Raw genomic sequence first — 18338 nt, forward strand, 5'->3', positions numbered from 1 at the left:
TCGCAGGCTCATTGTTGGGCAGAAGAGTTTTCCTCTCAGTCTGTGGAAGATGCTTTCCTGGGCTTCAAGCTTATTAGGTTAAATAATCTCTGGCCTTTTAAATTCCTTTCTTCACAAGTCTTGTTAGTTTCCTTAAATCACCTCTTTATATCTTTTTGGAACCTTAATTTTTCTTTAAATTCTGCTGTGTATAGTTGTAAGTCCAGACCCTTGAGTGTGGTACATGCCCTTCCCAAACTACCTGCAGCCTTCTGTTCAACCTGCATTCCCTGCCGTGAACTCTCACCTCTAGCTGTACACACCTGTTCCCCATTCCTGAGCTTTCACGTGTGCTCAGCCTCCACATGAAACGTTCTTTCTCCTTCTCTTTCTGACTTCATCTTCATCCTTCAAAGCTCACTGAGATGTCACCTCTCCTACCTAGATACTCCCCTCTTCTCAGCTGGGCTCCTTGCTCTTTCACAGTTTTCTTTTCAACCTGTATTTTCATCTCTAGTGCACTTTAACAGATGACCAAGTATCTATAATAATGAAAGCATAATATACTAATTAGACCGGACATCCTTCCAGACAACATTCCGGATGAAGCCGGGGCTGCGAGGGAAGCCCGGGTCCCAGGTGCCTGCCAGTGGCCAGAGGGAAGCCCAGGTCCCGGGTGCTGGAGGGAAGCCTGGGTCCTGGGTGCCAGAGGAAGCTGGTGCCAGCATCCAGGGGAAAGAAGGCCTACTCTTGCATGAATTTCGTGCATCAGGCCTCTAGTTTCTGAATAAGTAAGGATTTGATCATGCCTAAAAACTTATTTATTTTCTGTCTTTTTCTTTTTGCACGCTCACATTGCATGCACACGCACACATACACCATGTTTTTAGAAGGATCCTATTTTCTACCCATTTTAAAAAAAGTAGTTTTGAGAAGGCTTTTAAAGAGTTAAGTTTTAATTAAATTTTTTGTAACTTATTGGTTGACTTTAAGCAGGCCACCTAGATTTTGCATTACCCCCTTTTTTTTTTCAAATGCAGGTACAATAATGGTATTTATTTCCCCTACATAGTTTTCAAATGCCTTAAAATGCACAATATAAAATCCATTTGTATTGTGCTATTCTATTTATACTTAAAAGCCAGAGTATCAGCAGCTAAGGGAGTGGAGTTAGTCTGGGTATGTGAGGGATATTCGAGCAGGTTAGATTATACCTTTAGTTCTAGAAGATCATGTTAGAAAATGATGATGGTGTGATATATTCCTCACACATCAGTAAAGTCCTTCATCACTATTGTAAACTAGAAAGCATACACCTTGCTGATAATGAATCAGCATCCCATCTGTATATATTATAATTTGTCAATAACCTTAGATTTTTTTTTAAATTTTAAAAATGTATTTTTTGAATAGATAATACATGATAAAAAAATTCAAAAGGGCATATATAAAGCAATGTCTCTGTCTTATTATCCTTTTAAATGTGTTACATATTCATGTAACTGAAATTTATGTGTAAATATTTTATTCTTTAAGAAAACCCATAAAATTAGTAGTCCACTATTCATAGTATTCTTTATTTTGCATTTTTCATTGAAAAAATATATTTTAGAGATAATTTCTTAACATACATAAAGTACTTACAAATTTTTCCAGCTACATTATATTTCATTGTGTGAATGTGCCATAATTTACCAATTTCCTATTGTTTTCAATTTTTTGCATTATAGGCAGTGCTTCAATGAGTAATATAATCTTACACGTATAGGTAATCATTAGTTTTCAGAGGTCATTAGATATAGAAGAAAGCACTGAATTTTATAATATGCAATTATATGAATTTTAACAATTAAAGTATCCTGGAAAAAAATTCTTTTACAAAAATCTTTTTTTTAAAGATTTTAAAAAATATATATATTTTATTGATTTTTTACAGAGAGGAAGGGAGAGGGATAGAGAGTTAGAAACATCGATGAGAGAGAAACATTGATTGGCTGCCTTCTGCACACCCCCTACTGGGGATATGCCCACAACCAAGGTACATGCCCTTGACCAGAATTGAACCTGGGACCCTTCGGTCTGCAGGCTGACGCTCTGTCCACTGAGCCAAACCGGTTAGGGCTACAAAAAACCTTTTGTCTGAGAATATTCATGTTGTCTAAATTGTTAGCCACAGGGAAATGGTGATAGAATAGACTCTGCAGCTAACCAATTTAATTTTTTTAAAATATATTTTTATTGATTTTAGAAAGGAAGGGAGAGGGAGAGAGAGAAAGAAACATCAATGATGAGAATCATTGATCAGCTGCCTACTGCACGCCCCCTACTAGGGATCGAGCCCACAACCCGGGCATGTGCCCTTGACTGGAATTGAACTTGGAACCCTTCAGTCTGCAGGCTGACACTCTACCCACTGAACCAAACCAGCTAGGGCACCATACAATGTGTTATATAAGTGCTAAGTTTTCTTTATTGTTACCAGTAGAAGTAATAATTATATGTGAAGAATTTTCTTTATTTGGCTTATTTCAAGTAGCAGAGCTCTGTGGTTCGTAGCCATTACAACAACTAAACATTATTTCTTTAAAAAACAAACAAATGAGAATTACATTTAAGAAATTATAATAAATCTAATTAAAAACAGGAGATCCAAATAGCCTCCTCCTCCAAATGCTGCTCAGGGGATCTTGAGACAGAAAACCATCTTTATCTGTGGGATTTCAAAGGAGGAATGACTTTGTCACTTGCCTGTGCTTCTTGGCTGAGACATTTTAGATCTTCAGTTTCCAGTATTCAAATGTCTACTTGTCTCTGGAACTCTCTTCTTAACATAGAGGTTTATTAGCATCTAGAGGCACTCTGGGAACAGAGCCGCTCAGTTTTGATGTAGAAAATAATTGTAAAAATTTCTTTCCCACAAGCCTACCATCTTTCAGGGAGAGAGAAGAGAAGTGAGTGAGTGAGAGAGAGAGAGAGAGAGAGAAAGAGAGAGAGAGAGGGAGAGGGAGAGAGAGAGAGAGAAAACACTCGTGCTGGTGCGGGGACTGGTGGTGGGAAGCAGTCTTCTGTGGAATAGATATTTGGGAATGTAGAAGTTTCTGGAACTTTCTCAATATGGTAGTAAATGTTGAAAGCTGCAAGGAAAGATGGAAGGCAATGTTGATGAGACCAGCTCTCCTATCTTTGTAACCTGCCCCTTAGCCCTTGGCAGGTCTAGTCTATAAATTTCTCTTGGAACATGTATTGGACCTCCACCACCACCTCAAAAATAACCCACATTGTATAGTCTGACTCTGAAAAAGACGTGACATTTGCAAAGCTCTGATTGTCTGAACTTCGGGGAGGGGCTGGGAAAGCGCCTGGCTCTGTTTGAGAGACTGTTCCCTTCAAAGGAGTAGTTTGATGTCCAAGAGTATTCTTGGTTCAAAGCTGAGGCAACATGAAACAATTGTAGACCAGTTTTTATAGCTTCTGTAAACAAAGAGATGCATTTCAGAGATCCAAAATGTTCCTTTAATCAGTAAGGAAATTTGAAAAAGAAAAAAAAAGAAGTCCCCAGGGAGGGTGAAGGAAAGAAGGGGACCAAGAAGGCAGCACGGAACGGAAGTCATTATCACCAGTTAAATGTGAATTTTCAAATTAAACAAAACTGAAATTAAAGTGAATGATCCATAGTAGCATGTACTTTTCTTGTCTTTTAAGGAATTGCTTGTTTTAAGTGTAGATAGTTTTGGGGTTTGCTTGTTTGTTTTGACATTGACTGTATCCTAACATAATGATTCCCAAAGCAAAGGGTGTCCCCATTTTTCTTACATTTCCCGCCCCCTTAACTGTGCTAGCTTCTAAGAAAGCTGATGCAGCCATTGTTATAGTTGCTTAGTAACGGGACTGTGAATAAAAACCGTACTGTCCTGTGGAACCAGGTATTCAGTTTTCGATATTGAGATGTCGTGACAGCCTGTAATTTCAGTTTAACTGCTTCCCCAACCTCTCCCCCCACCTTCTTTTAAAAATGTGTTTGGTAGAATCGTTATGCTCTAGATAAACTAGGCGAGCACTTGATTTGTGTGCCTTTTGCACTTTCAAACAGAGAAAGGAACTGCAATTTACGTATTTGGGAAAATAAAGTGTATTAAGGTGTGAGAGATAAAAGTCTATTTTCTCAGGTTCCTGAAGTCTACTTTTAAATGAAATTTTGCAGAGGGTATTACAAATGCCCTTAGTGTGTCCTGACTAAAGCTGTTGGACTCTGAGTTCTTGATTATGGGTGGATGAAGGTCCAATTTTGGTTAAAAACAAAATGATTCTGAAAACCATTTGGAATTAAGATTTAGGGTAATTTGTGAGAAAATTCTCGCTCAGAGTGTTCTCTTGTATTGATGACCCTGTTTCTTGGGACACCTAATGGCTTTGTTATTATGTAGGAAATGGCCAGCAACTAAGGAGATACTGTATTTATATCTTGTATTCTTTTAAAAACTATTTTTTATTGATTTTTAGAGATAGAGAGAGAGGGAGAGAGAACGAGAAGCATCCATCGGCTGCCTCCTGCACACCTCCTACTAGGGTTTGAGCCTGTAACCTGGGCATGCGCACTGACCAGGAATCAAACTGGTAACCTTTTCGGGCGTGGGACGACACCCAGCCAACTGAGCCACCCCATCCAGGGCTATGCCTTGTATTCCCGAGGCTCTTCTGTACTATTAGCTTCCTTCTCTTTACTTGGCAGGAGAAGAGCCAAGGAAGGCTGCCTTTTTCCTCTAAGGTGTCGTCTCAGGAAGAGTTAGCATGCTCTCATCTGCCACTGGAGCTGTCAGGGTGTTTGTCATGAATTGAGATGGTTTCAGGGCTCAAGTCTACATTGGTGTCATCGCTCATTTAACTCCTGCTTGAGAGTGACGGAATTAATAGATAGTGTCTGGTTTTTTACCTTTTCTTTTAAACATTCCTTTAAGTTGTTTAGCTTGTTCCCAGATGTCCTCTTTTCCTTTCTTCCCAATGCTTTTTCTTTCTCCAAAATCCCAGAATCTCTCCTAAATTGCAGCTCATAACCTGAAAAGTAATTCCAGCTACTTTCCTTGTCTAGAACATTCTGCCCTACTTCTTTTTTAAGTTAGTTGATCTGGTTGAAGGCTTTGTTTGTCACAAAATCTTCCAGTCACGTGTCTCTGCTAAGATGTTTTCTAGGTGATTTAAGGAAAGGAACTGCTGAACATGTGACTTTTATAATGGAAAAATGCTTCAGAAGAAAGCAGACTGTTGTCTGGTACTTAGAAGACAAATGAGGGTACAGAACTTTCCCAAGCACAACTCAGAGCACAATCGGTTAGATTTTTTTTAAAGAAGCATTATTTTTTGTCATTTATTCAAGCACGGTTTCCTCAGAACTGTTCCCCCCCCCCCCCCCTTTTTGGTTTTCTTTTGTTTTAAATTTCCTCTCTTTCTTCTTGGTCCTCTTTTCCCACATAATTTTTCTAATAAAGTCAGAAAATGCTTTAATCTTTAATCTAGTGTGTACCGTTATCTGATTTGCTGGTGACTTACTCTGCTTAAGGCTGGCCAGTTATCCCTTGCAGTTAAAAAAGGGACTTGGCTCTATTTGACCATTTGTTCCATGATACCCAGGGAATGCCCTTTTGGGGGATATTTGTGTCATTCTCTTCAACCCTGTTATTCTCATCTCTGGCCAAAAAATTAGTATGGTACTTCCTTGTACCTCACCTTTGGAATGTCTCGAAAGCGAAGAACCAGGAATTATTTGTAATCTTTTCAACAGGAGACCGAAATACAAGAGCAGTGATTATATTGTTATCATTTGAACCCCAAACAAAGGAAACCTCATATATGTTATTCCTATACACAACAACAGTTATGCCACATTTATCTAGTGAAAAGCAATTTTCCTGGGTGGTTTTAGTTGGCATAGTTTGTGTAACTTGACCAAAATTTTTCTCATTTCTGTTTTTTATTTTTATTTTTTTAGAATAGTCAATATCGTTATTGACCCACACTCCCTCTCATGATAAGATCTGGGTCTTGGCTCATATGGGTAGTGAAAATCGAGGTTCCGTTTTGCATTGTCTCTTGCCCCTGTGCTAGTAGGTCGGGCCTGACCTTTTCTCTGCTCTCCCTGAGAGGGCTCTTGAGTCAATTAGCTTTTTTTGATATCTCCCTCCTTCTCCCCCCTCAACCCAAGGAAGGACGTGTGGCAGCTGAAGGCCTTTGACAGCAGGTTCCTGAGGGCATTGGGACTCTGGGTAACAACTTACAGAAACCCACTTGAACTAGTCTGAGCAAAGAAGGGTGATTTTTAATTTTTTGGTAAAGAGGTATCCCAGAGGATCCAAGAACAAGGATGCACCGGGGCCTCGGAAACGAACTGGATACAGGCTGTGTGTTTCTTCGCTATTGCAGCTGACTTCCTCTACTTCTCCACAGGCCAGCGCCTGCTCCTGGGTTAATATCTCTCTTTTTTTAAATCCTCACCCAAGGATATTTTTCATTGATTTTTTGAGAGAGGAAGGGAGAAAGAGAGAGGAACATTGATGTGAGAGAAAAACATCAATTGGTTGGCTCCTGTTTGTGCCCTGACCAGGGATCGAACCTGCAACCTTTTGGTGTACAGGATGATGCTCTATCTGAGCCACCCGGCGAGGACCTGGGTTACATCTCTTTTGTGTAAGAGACAGCCCAGCTGAGGTTGGAATTTCTTGGTCACAATGAAGAAATTGCCAGGCTAGGACCCAGCGTGTGTGAGATGTTTGCTCTTGGCCCAGTCAGCTCTGCCAGGGGCTGTGTATTAGTTCCTAGGGATGCTGTAACCAGTGACCACAGACTTGGTGGCTTAAAACAACAGAAACGGATTATTTCACAATTCTGGAGTCCAGAGGTCCAAAACCAAGGTGTTAGCGGGATTGGTTCTTTCTGGCTGCGAGAATCTGTCCCGTCTCTCTCCTCGTGCTTGAGCAGCAGTTCTCAACCTGTGGGTCGCGACCCCTTTGAAGGTTGCCTAAGACCATCGGAAAACACATATATAATTACATATTGTTTTTGTGATTAATCACTATGCTTTCATTATGTTCAATTTGTAACAATGAAAACACATCCTGCATATCAGATATTAACATTATGATTCATAACAGTAGCAACATTACAGTTATGAAGTAGCAACGAAAATAATTTTATGGTTGGGGGTCACCACAACAGGAGGAACTGTATTAAAGGGTCGCGGCATTAGGAAGGTTGAGAACCACTGCTCTTGAGGCTGCCACAGCCCGGGGTGCTCCTTGGCGTGTGGCTGCATAATGCCAATCTTTGCTTCTGTCTGTTCATGACCTTCTTTGTGCATCTTTGTATCTCAGATTCCTATTCTTTCTCACTGGATTTAAGGTTCATCCAGGATGAGCTCATCTTGAGATCCTTAATTATATCGGCAAAGACGCTATTTCCAAGTGAAGTCACATTCACAGGTACCAGGAGTTAGGACTATGACGTATCCTTTTGGGGGAAACAATTTACCTTCTACAGGGTGTGTCTTTATTGTGTGAACATATGTATGCTAGGGCCCTTTGTATAGTAACCATATAAATAGGAAAGATGTGGTCATTCCCAAACAGAAAGGAGACTAGAACACTATTCCCGAGGAGTCTTCTGCACTGGGGTTGAACTTGGGAGAAAGCCAGGAATTTGGAAATAGGTATCTCTCAGCCTCTCAGCTCAGCTCTAGCTCTGGAACATTAGTGTGCTTAAGTATGAATGACTAATATTTGATCTGCTTTGTTCTGACAGGGATAAAGGGAGGGGAGATTGAGTGGACATAGATTCATTGTCAGAGATAACACACTTGTTTCAGTGTGATGGCAAAATGACACCATCACCACCACCACCATCATCCTCTGGAATATTTTTTTGAAACTTCAGATCATCTCTCCAAACAGTAATAATGATAGTGGTTACTGCCTTGGTTCTCAGGGGAAGGGAGATAAACGAAGGACATAGTAGCTTGGAGTGTGACACACACAATATATAACTAGGAAAATTTTGGAAGAAATGAGTGTTACAAAGAGGAACTCCTCCTATGACTTCTAAAACCTTTTATAGATAATTTCAAAGTAACTAGAAATAGTGTTATGAATCCTCCTGTTTCTGTCATTTCGCCCAACAACTGTTAACCCATGGCCAGTCCTGCTTCCTCCATAACACCTTTTACTTCCATTCTGGCCATATTCTTTTAGAGAAAGCCCTAGACATTGTCTGACTTATTCTGTAGAGATTTAAGTGTTTATCTCTTTTTAAAATACATAATAGTAATGGCGTTATTATACCTTCATATACAGGTGTGCTCGTGTATAATTTAAATATATATTATTGATTTCAGAGAGAGGGAGAGGGAGAGAGAGCTAGAAATATCAATGATAAGAGAGAATCATTGATTGGCTGCCTCCCGCATGCCCCCTACTGGGGATCGAGCCCACAACCCAGGCATGTGCCCTTTACCAGAATAGAACCCAGGACCCTTCAGTCCGCAGGCCAACGCTCTATCCACTGAGCCAAACCGGCTAGGGCTCATGTATAATTTTTTTAAATGTCCAGTCAGTCTTCAGTTTCCTAATTACCTCAATCTTTTTTTAAAAATTTGTTTGCATGAACATCTAAGTAAGAATTTTTTAATCTATAGGATCTCCCCCTCACATCTATCTCCCTCTGTCTCTATCTTTTTTTTTACAATTTGCTGAAGAAACTTTGGTGGTTTGCAGTGATTTCCATCACATATTTTGGAAACCAGTGGATTTTTCTGGTTGTATCTCCATGTACTTTAACTTATTTCTCTGTATTTCCAGTGCACTGAAAGTTTGCTTCTAGAAATTTGATGATATGGAAAGTAAATTTTTGTTGTTGTTGGGGGCGGGTGTTGGAGAGGGAAGACTTCTTTGGAGGTGGTAATGTGTTCTTCTGCCAGGAGGCACGTAATATCTGATTGTTAGCTGTTGATGCTCAGTGTCTTGATCTATTAATTCATCAGGAGATTTAAAATGGTGAAATTCTAATTCTATCATTTTTGTTCACTTATTACATGAACTACTGCTTTAAAGAGAACCTTACCCAAACCTACTATTTGGTTACTTTTTAGCACACTTTGTATAGGAAAGGCAGGCTATATATACTTTTCTCTTTATTTACTAAACTTCAAAATAATCAGTTTTTAAGCATCCTTCAGTGTTGACCAATTAGATTTCATTTTATAAAGGACTAGAGTCCCAGTGCACCAAATTCGTGCATGGGTAGGGTCCCTAGGCCTGCCCAGCAATCAGGGCTGATCAGGTTCCTTGCCTCCCCACCTCCCCACTTCCCCTTTCCCTCCCCTTCATCCTTCCCTCGGTCTCTCAGCGCCCCTGCACCACCGCTGGTCACGCACTATGTTCCACACCGCCCCCTGGTGGTCAGTGCACATCATAGCGAGCGATTGAACTCCCAATCGAACTCCTGAGGGGACACTTTGCATATTAGCCTTGCATATATAGATAGATAATAACGAGCTCATGAATTTAAGCATAATTTATGTATTTTAGTCCCCTTTTCTCTTTTTTTTAATGATTTTTTTGAGACTTTTCACAGTTTTGAGTGAGTTTGTTTTGGACCCACACTTTAGAAGCAGCTTGAGAGAGAGAAGGAGGTTGCAAGAGAGAAATCTAAGTAAAGCTTAAAAAGTCCTACTGCTATTTAGTAATTTTCACATGTAAGAAATGATTTAAGAGGGCAGGGCGTAAAAGAAAATAGCGTTTTTCGAAAGGGACTTATTGCAGCCGCTCTGACCTTTAGTCACGGGAGCCATTTAGGAGCTAATTTTCAGTTTGGCGAATTTAGCTGCAGGCTGGGCAGTCTTCACCCGAGGAATTAAATCTCTATTAACCATGCTAAATATTTATCTTTTATTTATTTTATCAGGAGTTTTAAGTTGGTTTTACTGTTGTAAGTACATGAGTTAAGTAAGACGTATAAAAAAAACACACACAAAACAAACTCCAAGAAAAAACACTTGGCTCTCTACCCCCAACAGGGTTATTTCATTGCTTAATAATATAAAAGCACTTTATATTAATTTTATTTTCCTAGTATTTACAATGCCCTCATTTGCTAGATGTGCAGTTTCTAAAATGAGAGGCCCATAACCACAACTAATAATACCATTTATATTTGTTTCTTTAGTAATAAACTAACGAATTTTAATATCAAAGCTATTAGATACTATAATTTTAATGTACATATGTAAAATCATGTAATTTTACAACTAGAGATTACCTTTAGAGTTCACCTCTGTAGTCAAGCAAGACAGTGCCTTTGCAGCCTTTCATCCACCCATCCGTTAGTTAAACATATTTATTAAGTATTTCCTATATACCTGTGTGAGGTACTGTGATATATCATGGTGAGGAAAGCAGACATAGCCATTACACTCAGGATGCTTTTGGTTTAGAGAGAGAAATTCACATAATCATAGTTGCACAATTACATATGAAACAGCATCCTTGTTAATGGTCACATAGTGTTCTAGAATATGGATTTGTCCTATTTTAACCATTAATAAACATGTATTTTTTTATTTTTAAGAAAAAGGTAACAAATATAGTATAATACTTTTTTTAAAGGAGTATATAGGAGTATTTTATTAGGAGGGGTTCTTAGAAGTGGAATTTATGAGAAAAAGGGTATGTATATTAAAAGTTTTTATGGATACTGTCAAATTGCTCTCCATAAAAGCATAATCAATATATACTTAACACAAAAGTACTTATTTCTTTATTCACTCAACACTGGATATTATGAATTTTATTCTTCTGTGATTTGCATATCTATAATTTCTGCTCATGTTTCTAATATATGATTTGTCTTATTTTGTTGCTTTTCTTGTTTTATGGATCTTAATATTTTCTCTATCATATATGTTATAAATAATTTCTCTCAGACTGTCTCTGACTTTAATTTTGTTTTCTCTCCCGTGGAAACCCTTCTTACAGACTTTGTTAAAAGTATCTGGGAATTTTAGTTATAGATTGTCTTTCTTGGGGAGTTCTTTTTTAAAAAAATAATTCTTTATTGTTGAAAGTATTACATATGTCCCCCTTTTCCCCCCATTGACCTTGGGGGTTCTTTTTCACATTTTCCTACCAGTTCTCTCTTAACAATTACTTTAATCTTTATAGCCACATTTGAAAAATGCTATAGACTTGACTGTAGGTTCTTCTGGTATTCACTTTGACCTAAGTTTTTTGTACTCTACATCTAGCTCATCAATTATTTCTTATGCTTTATCTTTAAAAGTATAAAAGCTTAATGAAGATATAATTCATGTATTATACAATTACCCTTTAAAAGTGTACATCTCACTTTTAGTTATTTACAAAATTGTGCCATGGGAAAAATATCCTTGGGGGAGGATTAACAACAACAACAACAAAAATACAAGACAGGAGCTGAGCTTGTTATCATCCTAGATGTTAAGTGGTTTGCCCAGTATTACCTAGCTAATTAGAATTAAAGCAAGGATTTACATAAAGATTGCCTGGCCAGTGTGGCTCAGTGATTAAGCATTGACCTTTGTACCAGGAGGTCAGGTTTTCATTCCTGGTCAGGGCACATGCCCGGGTTGTGGTCTCGGTCCCTAGTAGGGGCCATGCAAAAGGCAGCAGATCAATAATTCTTTTTCATCATTGATGTTTCTGCTTCTCCCTTTCCTTTCCTCTCTGAAAGCAATTTTAAAAAAATTAATCTGAAGTCATCCCTCTCAACCCACTTAAAATATTTAAATAATTTAAATAGTTATTCAATTGAATTTAAGGCAATTGTGTTACTATTTGAATAGTTCTATATGTGATTTGATTGACACCGTATCTTTCAAAAATCATAATCTATTCATGCTAACTCTTACTTAAAATACAGAAAGATCTCAATTATTCACACAGTAAAATCTAGATTCATAAATAAGACCAAGCAAGACCTAACTTAAAGGTTAAAAATCTGAAGTCCATTTGTTAGCCTCAGTGGTTCTGTGAACTCCCTGGAATTCAATGCAAATATGATATGTTGTACTTTTCTCTGGGATTCTACTATTTTCATAAAGAGGTAGGTGGTCCATGTTGATTAAAATCATAGGTCTGTTATCTGTCTCTCTAAAACTCTTGTCATGTGACAAATCATTAGGAAAGGAAAACCAATACAGTTTCATGTACAAAAAAAGATTACAGGCATACTTCATTTTATTGTGCTTCACAAATATGGAATTGATGACAAGCCCCTCCACCAGCAAAAAGATTATGACCCACTTTATTGTGATACTCACTTTAATATGGTGGTCTGGAACCGAACCATAATATCTCCAAGGCATCCCGTATTTAATAAATTTATATTTCTTGGAAGAAATTCAGTCATAAATTCAATTAACACTGATCATCTAAAATGAATAATGTTTAAGCTAATCATTAGACCCAGGAGAAGAGGCCTCATGTGGTTACTTGGTGCAGCGTGGACTTTCTCCATATAGATGCAGTCATTTGAGCTTAAATCAGACATTAGAGCTGATTTCCAACTGCATCAACATTGAAGGTTCGAAGACAAGGACGCTTCTGAACATGTAATGACCCTCTGACCAACGCAAACCAGTGTCGGCCCCTGTGACAGGTCTCGGTCAGATACTGCAATCTGGGAACCGCTCACTCACACCCGACAATGGAAATTTATCTGCTAAATATAGCTACAGACCTAAAATTTCATGGTCTTGTATAACATCTAGGCACAGGCCTGGGTCAGAGCCACAGGGGTTGGTATTATCTCAAGAACTACCTTTCAAAAAGCTAGACCTCAACCCTGATGTCTGGTGAGTTAGCAAATTTACATATTTGGAGGAGTCACACTGCCCTGAAACTCCCAGGAGCCTCTGTCAGCTCCACCCTCTGTGACTGAGTCCAGACATTCATTCCCAGGAGTAGCTTCTTAATAAATTGGTTACAGAACAATTACGATTTCCATGCAGAAAGATCTCCAGGTCTTTGTCAAAGGGAGTGTGAAGGGTTGTAAAGAGCTGGAGGATGTGCGGGAAGGTAGCATTCCTTAAACCCCTTCCCCGGCAGAAACGTGTATACTCGTTTTCACAAAATGTTCTTTTTCAGTCGTCGACGAGTATATTAAGAAAATATGGTAAACAAATATGGTTTATAGGAAGATGAGTTACAAACTGTTTTCATAACCAGCATCAAAAATACTATATAGAACCAAAATAAAAAAATTAGTCTGAAGAAGAAACGTTTTTAACAAAAAAATTGTTGGGGAAGGGGTTAAAGTCCAGGATCCTCAGCGATAGAATGTGTTTGACTGTAAAAGTGAGTGGTATGAAGAAGGAATTTACTCTAAAAGTTTGGATGTTGAGATATCTTTCCGAAGCTTCGAGGAGGAGGATTCTAGAAACTCAGAGTATCAGTAGAGACGGTCGTCAGAAGAATGTGAACAATCCCAAAGGAAGGAAAGAAGCCAACGCCGCTGTTCCCAGGAGGGCTCACAGAGATCCCGTGCAGTCAGCTCTTCCTCAGATAGCTCCAGTTCTCTCCAGTCTCTTAAAAATAATACTTCTTGCCCTAACCGGTTTGGCTCAGGGGATAGAGCGTCGGCCTGCGGACTGAAGGGTCCCAGGTTCGATTCCGGTCAAGGGCATGTACCTTGGTTGCAGGCACATCCCCAGTAGGGGGTATGCAGGAGGCAGCTGATCGATGTTTCTCTCTCATCGATGTTTCTAACTCTCTATCCCTCTCCCTTCCTCTCTGTAATAAATCAGTAAAATATATCTTAAAAAAATAATAATACTTCTTAATTTTTATTGAGTGACAATGGGACTAACTGGCCGTATTTTGAGGTAAAATAAAGTACCATGGAATTGACACAATACCAAGGTATTGCATGTGAGGAAACCCAACTCTCAGTTTGACATCCATCAGAGAGCACATGTAGGAGAGAGGACCTTAGGGGAAAGTCTTCATGTGAACGTGGTGGTGAGAACCTTGTGTTCACCAGAGAATCCACACAGGAGAGAAACCATACACATGTGATATCTTTCACAAAAGATCCATTCATGACTCTACATTGCATGGTCATAAGAAGATCCACATGAAAGACAAAACGTACTGTGGTAAAGATTGTGGGAAATGCTTGGGCTGCAAGGGAATCCTCAGTGCTCCCCAAAGAACCTTCTTAGGAACTAAACCATATTAATATCTCCAGGTGAGCTGGGAAGTATAAATATAATGTGAGCCACAAAGGTGAGCTGCATATATAATGACAATTTTCTAGTAGCCACATTAAAAAGTAACAAGAGGCAGGGGATTTTAATTTTAATAATGTATCTTTTGTTACTCCACATATCATAAATATTATTTCAATATGTAATCAATATAAAACATTATACATGATATTTTACATTTTTTGGGTGTGTCCTAAGTCTTTTAAATCCAGCGTGTATTTTATACTTACAGTACATCTCAATTTGGATTCATTGCATTATTAATGCTCAGTTGCCACCTATGGCTATTGGCCACTGTATTGGCTAATACAGTTTGAAACTCTAAATGCCATAAAAGAGTCCATTCAGTCACACCTCACATAATTGCACCAACTGATATCACTTAATTAAGCCCAAGTCCTTGTCCTAGCCCCAAAATAAGGTTAACAGTGATTTGTAACCTACTATTATTTTGGATAGCAAATGACAATTTAATACATGGTAAGCACTTAGGAGAATATGTAGCTTACAATAAATGCGCTGAAGTATTAAAAACCATGACTGAAATATAATCACTTACATAAAAAGGATAGGGTAATTTGTGACAACATGGGTACATGGCTGAATCTGGAGAGCATTAAGCTAAGTGAAACAAGCCAGACAAAGAAAGACAAAAAATATGGTGTCACTTACATGTGGAATCTAAAAAAAATTAAAAAGAAGGTTGAACTCAGAGAAACTAAGAGTACATTGGTGGTTGCCAAGGGTTGGGTGGGAGGGTAGACAAAATGGAAAGAGGTTGGCCAAAGGGCACAAACTTCCAGTTTCAAGATGAATAAGTTCCGAGGATCTACAGAACAGCTTGTTGACTGTAGCTAACAATGTGGTATTGTATGCTTGGAATATGCTAAGAGAGTAAATCTTAAGCATTCTCACCCTCCCCCCCTTCCAAAAAAAAATCAATAAATGATATCAGGACAATTATTTAACTGTATAGTACTTAAATATATTCCAAAAGGATTAACTTAAATGTAAAATCAATAAAAAACTAGAAATAAGTATTATCATAAATTGAGAGAATGTGGATTGACTGGGAAACTGCAATGAGGGAAGGACCACTGCTGCTCCTTTGCTCTCCTCCACCTGCTTCCCCATCTGCCTGTCCCTCGGCTGGGTAGAGGGCACAGCTGGAGGAAGAGGCAAAAGTCCTACTTTATTGACATCACTGCAGTATTGGTTACTGCAGTAAAAAAATACAATAAAAAGTGGCCATGTGAGGTCATGATGTATTAATTAATTTGATGATGGCAATCATTTCCCAGTGTACTAGTACAGTACATATATCCCATTGTGCACTTTAAATATATTATAGTTGTATTTGTCAATTTTACTTCAATAAAGCTAAAGCTGGAAAAAAATCCCATTTCATAATTTTAAAAAGTAATCATAGGTCTTCTTTTTGATATATTATTCTCATACAGGAATAAGGAAAAAGTTAAAGTTCTATTCCCTGCTCCCATTAGCTTTGTTTTAATGGTGCTTGTTTGTTCTAATTGGTCTCCTGGCCCACCAGATTCATTTCATATATCTGGTTATTCATTGTCTGGAATAATAATTCACGGTCTGCTAATATTTATAAATGAAGGGCTTGATTATTCAGTATGGGGAACTGATGTGGTCACTGCCTGCAGTTATGTGGGCTAATGTTTGGTTTTTTCCTGATTGGTTTTACCCCGAGTGTGAGTTAGGCTGTTGGTAAGTTGGTGGTCTGATTTTTTCGGCTCTATTTCTCCTTTATGGGAGCTGTCTGCTTGTGGGCCTCTTCTCGGCTGTGATGTAGAACGAGCTGGGTGGCTACCGTTCACTCTGGGTGGCAAGTGTTCAGTTATTTAAAAGTGATAGAATTAAGCCCCTCATTCGAATATTTGCTTTATGTCTATAACATTTAACATATTGTAAATTTCTTTATATAGGAATACACATGGCTTGATAAAAGCTATCATGAAATTATTACAAATGCAAGCTGTTAAGGAAGGACAAGCTGGGGAGAAGAATATTCAGGATCTATATTCTATTAGGTAAGCCTTTTTCCCTTTCTTTAAAAAACATATTTTTTTAGTGTGTGAATTGTGAGCTTATGAACTGGGACATGCTAATCAGTTAAGAACAGTTATTTCAGAGCTTGAGCAAATGTACTTACAGCAGGAGGGTGAACTTCCTCACCATGAAGACGAATAGGCGACTAGCAAGGGGTTATTACCCAGGGCAAGGTCAGTACTTACGAGCATTGATTTGCATTTTTTGGTCATCTATAGAATGTAATCTATCAAATTATTTTAAAAAGAAAAACGACACCGCAGCCATGACAGTGAAATGCATTGGATTTTATGGGGGAGTGTGACGAAGGACGGCATCAGGCCTATTTGTGAAGGCGCCTTGAAGGTCCTAGAAAGCCATTTCTTGAGAGAGGAACTCCCACTTAGTGAGCAGAGGACCCCAGCGGAGGCCATGTAACCAATGTGTATTGTCCAAGGAACTCTGTGTAGTGATGCATCCGGATTGTGCCTGCTTCTAAAGAATGAGAACCTGGGACCATAACCAAGGGGACTGGTCCACGGTGGAAAATGGTTCGCATGGGCTGTGGCAATGCAATAGGGCAAGTAAATCAACTGGCTCTGTGACACAGATAATGATTGTGGGGATGGATCTGATGAGAAGGACTGCAGTACGTTTTGAATGGATTTCTCTTGGTTGATTGATCATCCTAGTAGATTTAAACCATCAGGAGGCCTTGCACACTTTCCTCTAAGGCTCACACAATTTTCATTGTATCTTAGCTACTGTCATTCCATTGTATTACTGTCGATCCTTATATTACAGGCTACAGAGCAAAGGTATGGGAGGCTTAGAGTCCTCCTAAATATTGAGTTTTTTGGAAGCAAAATGAGGACTGTCTCTGATGTCTAACATCCAGATAGAAACTTAAAAAGATCTCCAACTAACTATTCAGATATTTAAAACATATTTGCCCCCCCCCCTCATATAAACATATCCAGATATTTGGAAAGAAAAAAGGAAAGAAAGTAAATCAGATCCTTGTGAATCCTCATTGGCTGGAGCACACAGCACCTGCAGTTTTGAGCATTTGACACCAGCTATCAGAAGCTCTGAGAGTCTCTGAAATGTTGAGTGCTGCCTACTCATGTAGATTTACAGTGCTTTCCTTTTGAGACTGAGTCAACAGTGTCTCGTTACAATGATCGTTCCTGAAGTTTTAGTGCTATTTACGATCTCTTTTATTTTTTATGAGTACATTGAGAATTTTTTAAAGCCATTTTTTTTAAACAAGGTCAGATTTGCATTTTACATATTTTTTTTCTTAGCATGTTTTTGATGTCTTCAAACATATGGAAAAGTTGGAAGGATGCAGTACAATGAATTAGTAAATTCCTTAACTTGTTTGTTAACTCAGTAATTTGATTTTAAATAGAAGAAGCAAAAATAAAATTATTTGCTCTTTGAAAATACTGTGGAAACGGGGTGTGTAGAGTAAACTTTCCAAATTGATAAATATGCTTCTCTCTTTTTAACATCGTGGTGCCTCCCAAGGCACAGGTTTTTATTTCAGGTTTGTCCTTTACCCATTACCTTGATCAGAGTTGAACTAAGGAGTAGATGAGCAGATCTTAATATTTCTAGATGAGTCATATGAACATCTGTGTTTTTTCTCTTTTTTAAAAGAAGTTCAGTCTCTTGGGCCAGAGTTTCAGGATAGAAAATGATTTCATTCCATTATTGTTCACTGAGGGTTATTTATTTTAAGATAGGAAAGCTATTGAAGTTTTTCATTTATTTTTTTATATAACAGTTTCATGACACAATCGACCCATTTAAAGCATACAATTCTCATGGTTTTTAATATATTAATAGAAGTATGCAACCATCACCATAATCAATTCTAGGACATCTTCATCAATCCAAAAATGAAGCACTGGCTGGTATGGCTCAGTTGATTGAGTGTCGTTCCATGTACCCAAAAGTCACAGGTTCGATTCCTGATGAAGGCACATGACCAGGTTTCGGGCTCGATCCCCAG

The 18338-nt window shown here is 38.4% G+C and overlaps 1 protein-coding gene across 2 annotated transcripts in view; it reads left to right on the forward strand.

Annotated features, from left to right (window-relative positions):
* Positions 1 to 18338, forward strand: part of FOCAD (focadhesin) — a 280601-nt gene that overhangs the window by 39396 nt on the left and 222867 nt on the right. For both annotated transcript variants that reach the window (XM_006764937.2, XM_015564735.1), the window contains exon 5: positions 16216 to 16320. In XM_006764937.2, the coding sequence (XP_006765000.1) occupies positions 16216 to 16320 (105 nt within the window). The remainder of the gene's footprint in view (positions 1 to 16215; positions 16321 to 18338) is intronic.

Source organism: Myotis davidii, unplaced genomic scaffold (assembly GCF_000327345.1).
Source record: "Myotis davidii unplaced genomic scaffold, ASM32734v1 scaffold197, whole genome shotgun sequence".
NCBI classification, from domain to species: domain Eukaryota; kingdom Metazoa; phylum Chordata; class Mammalia; order Chiroptera; family Vespertilionidae; genus Myotis; species Myotis davidii.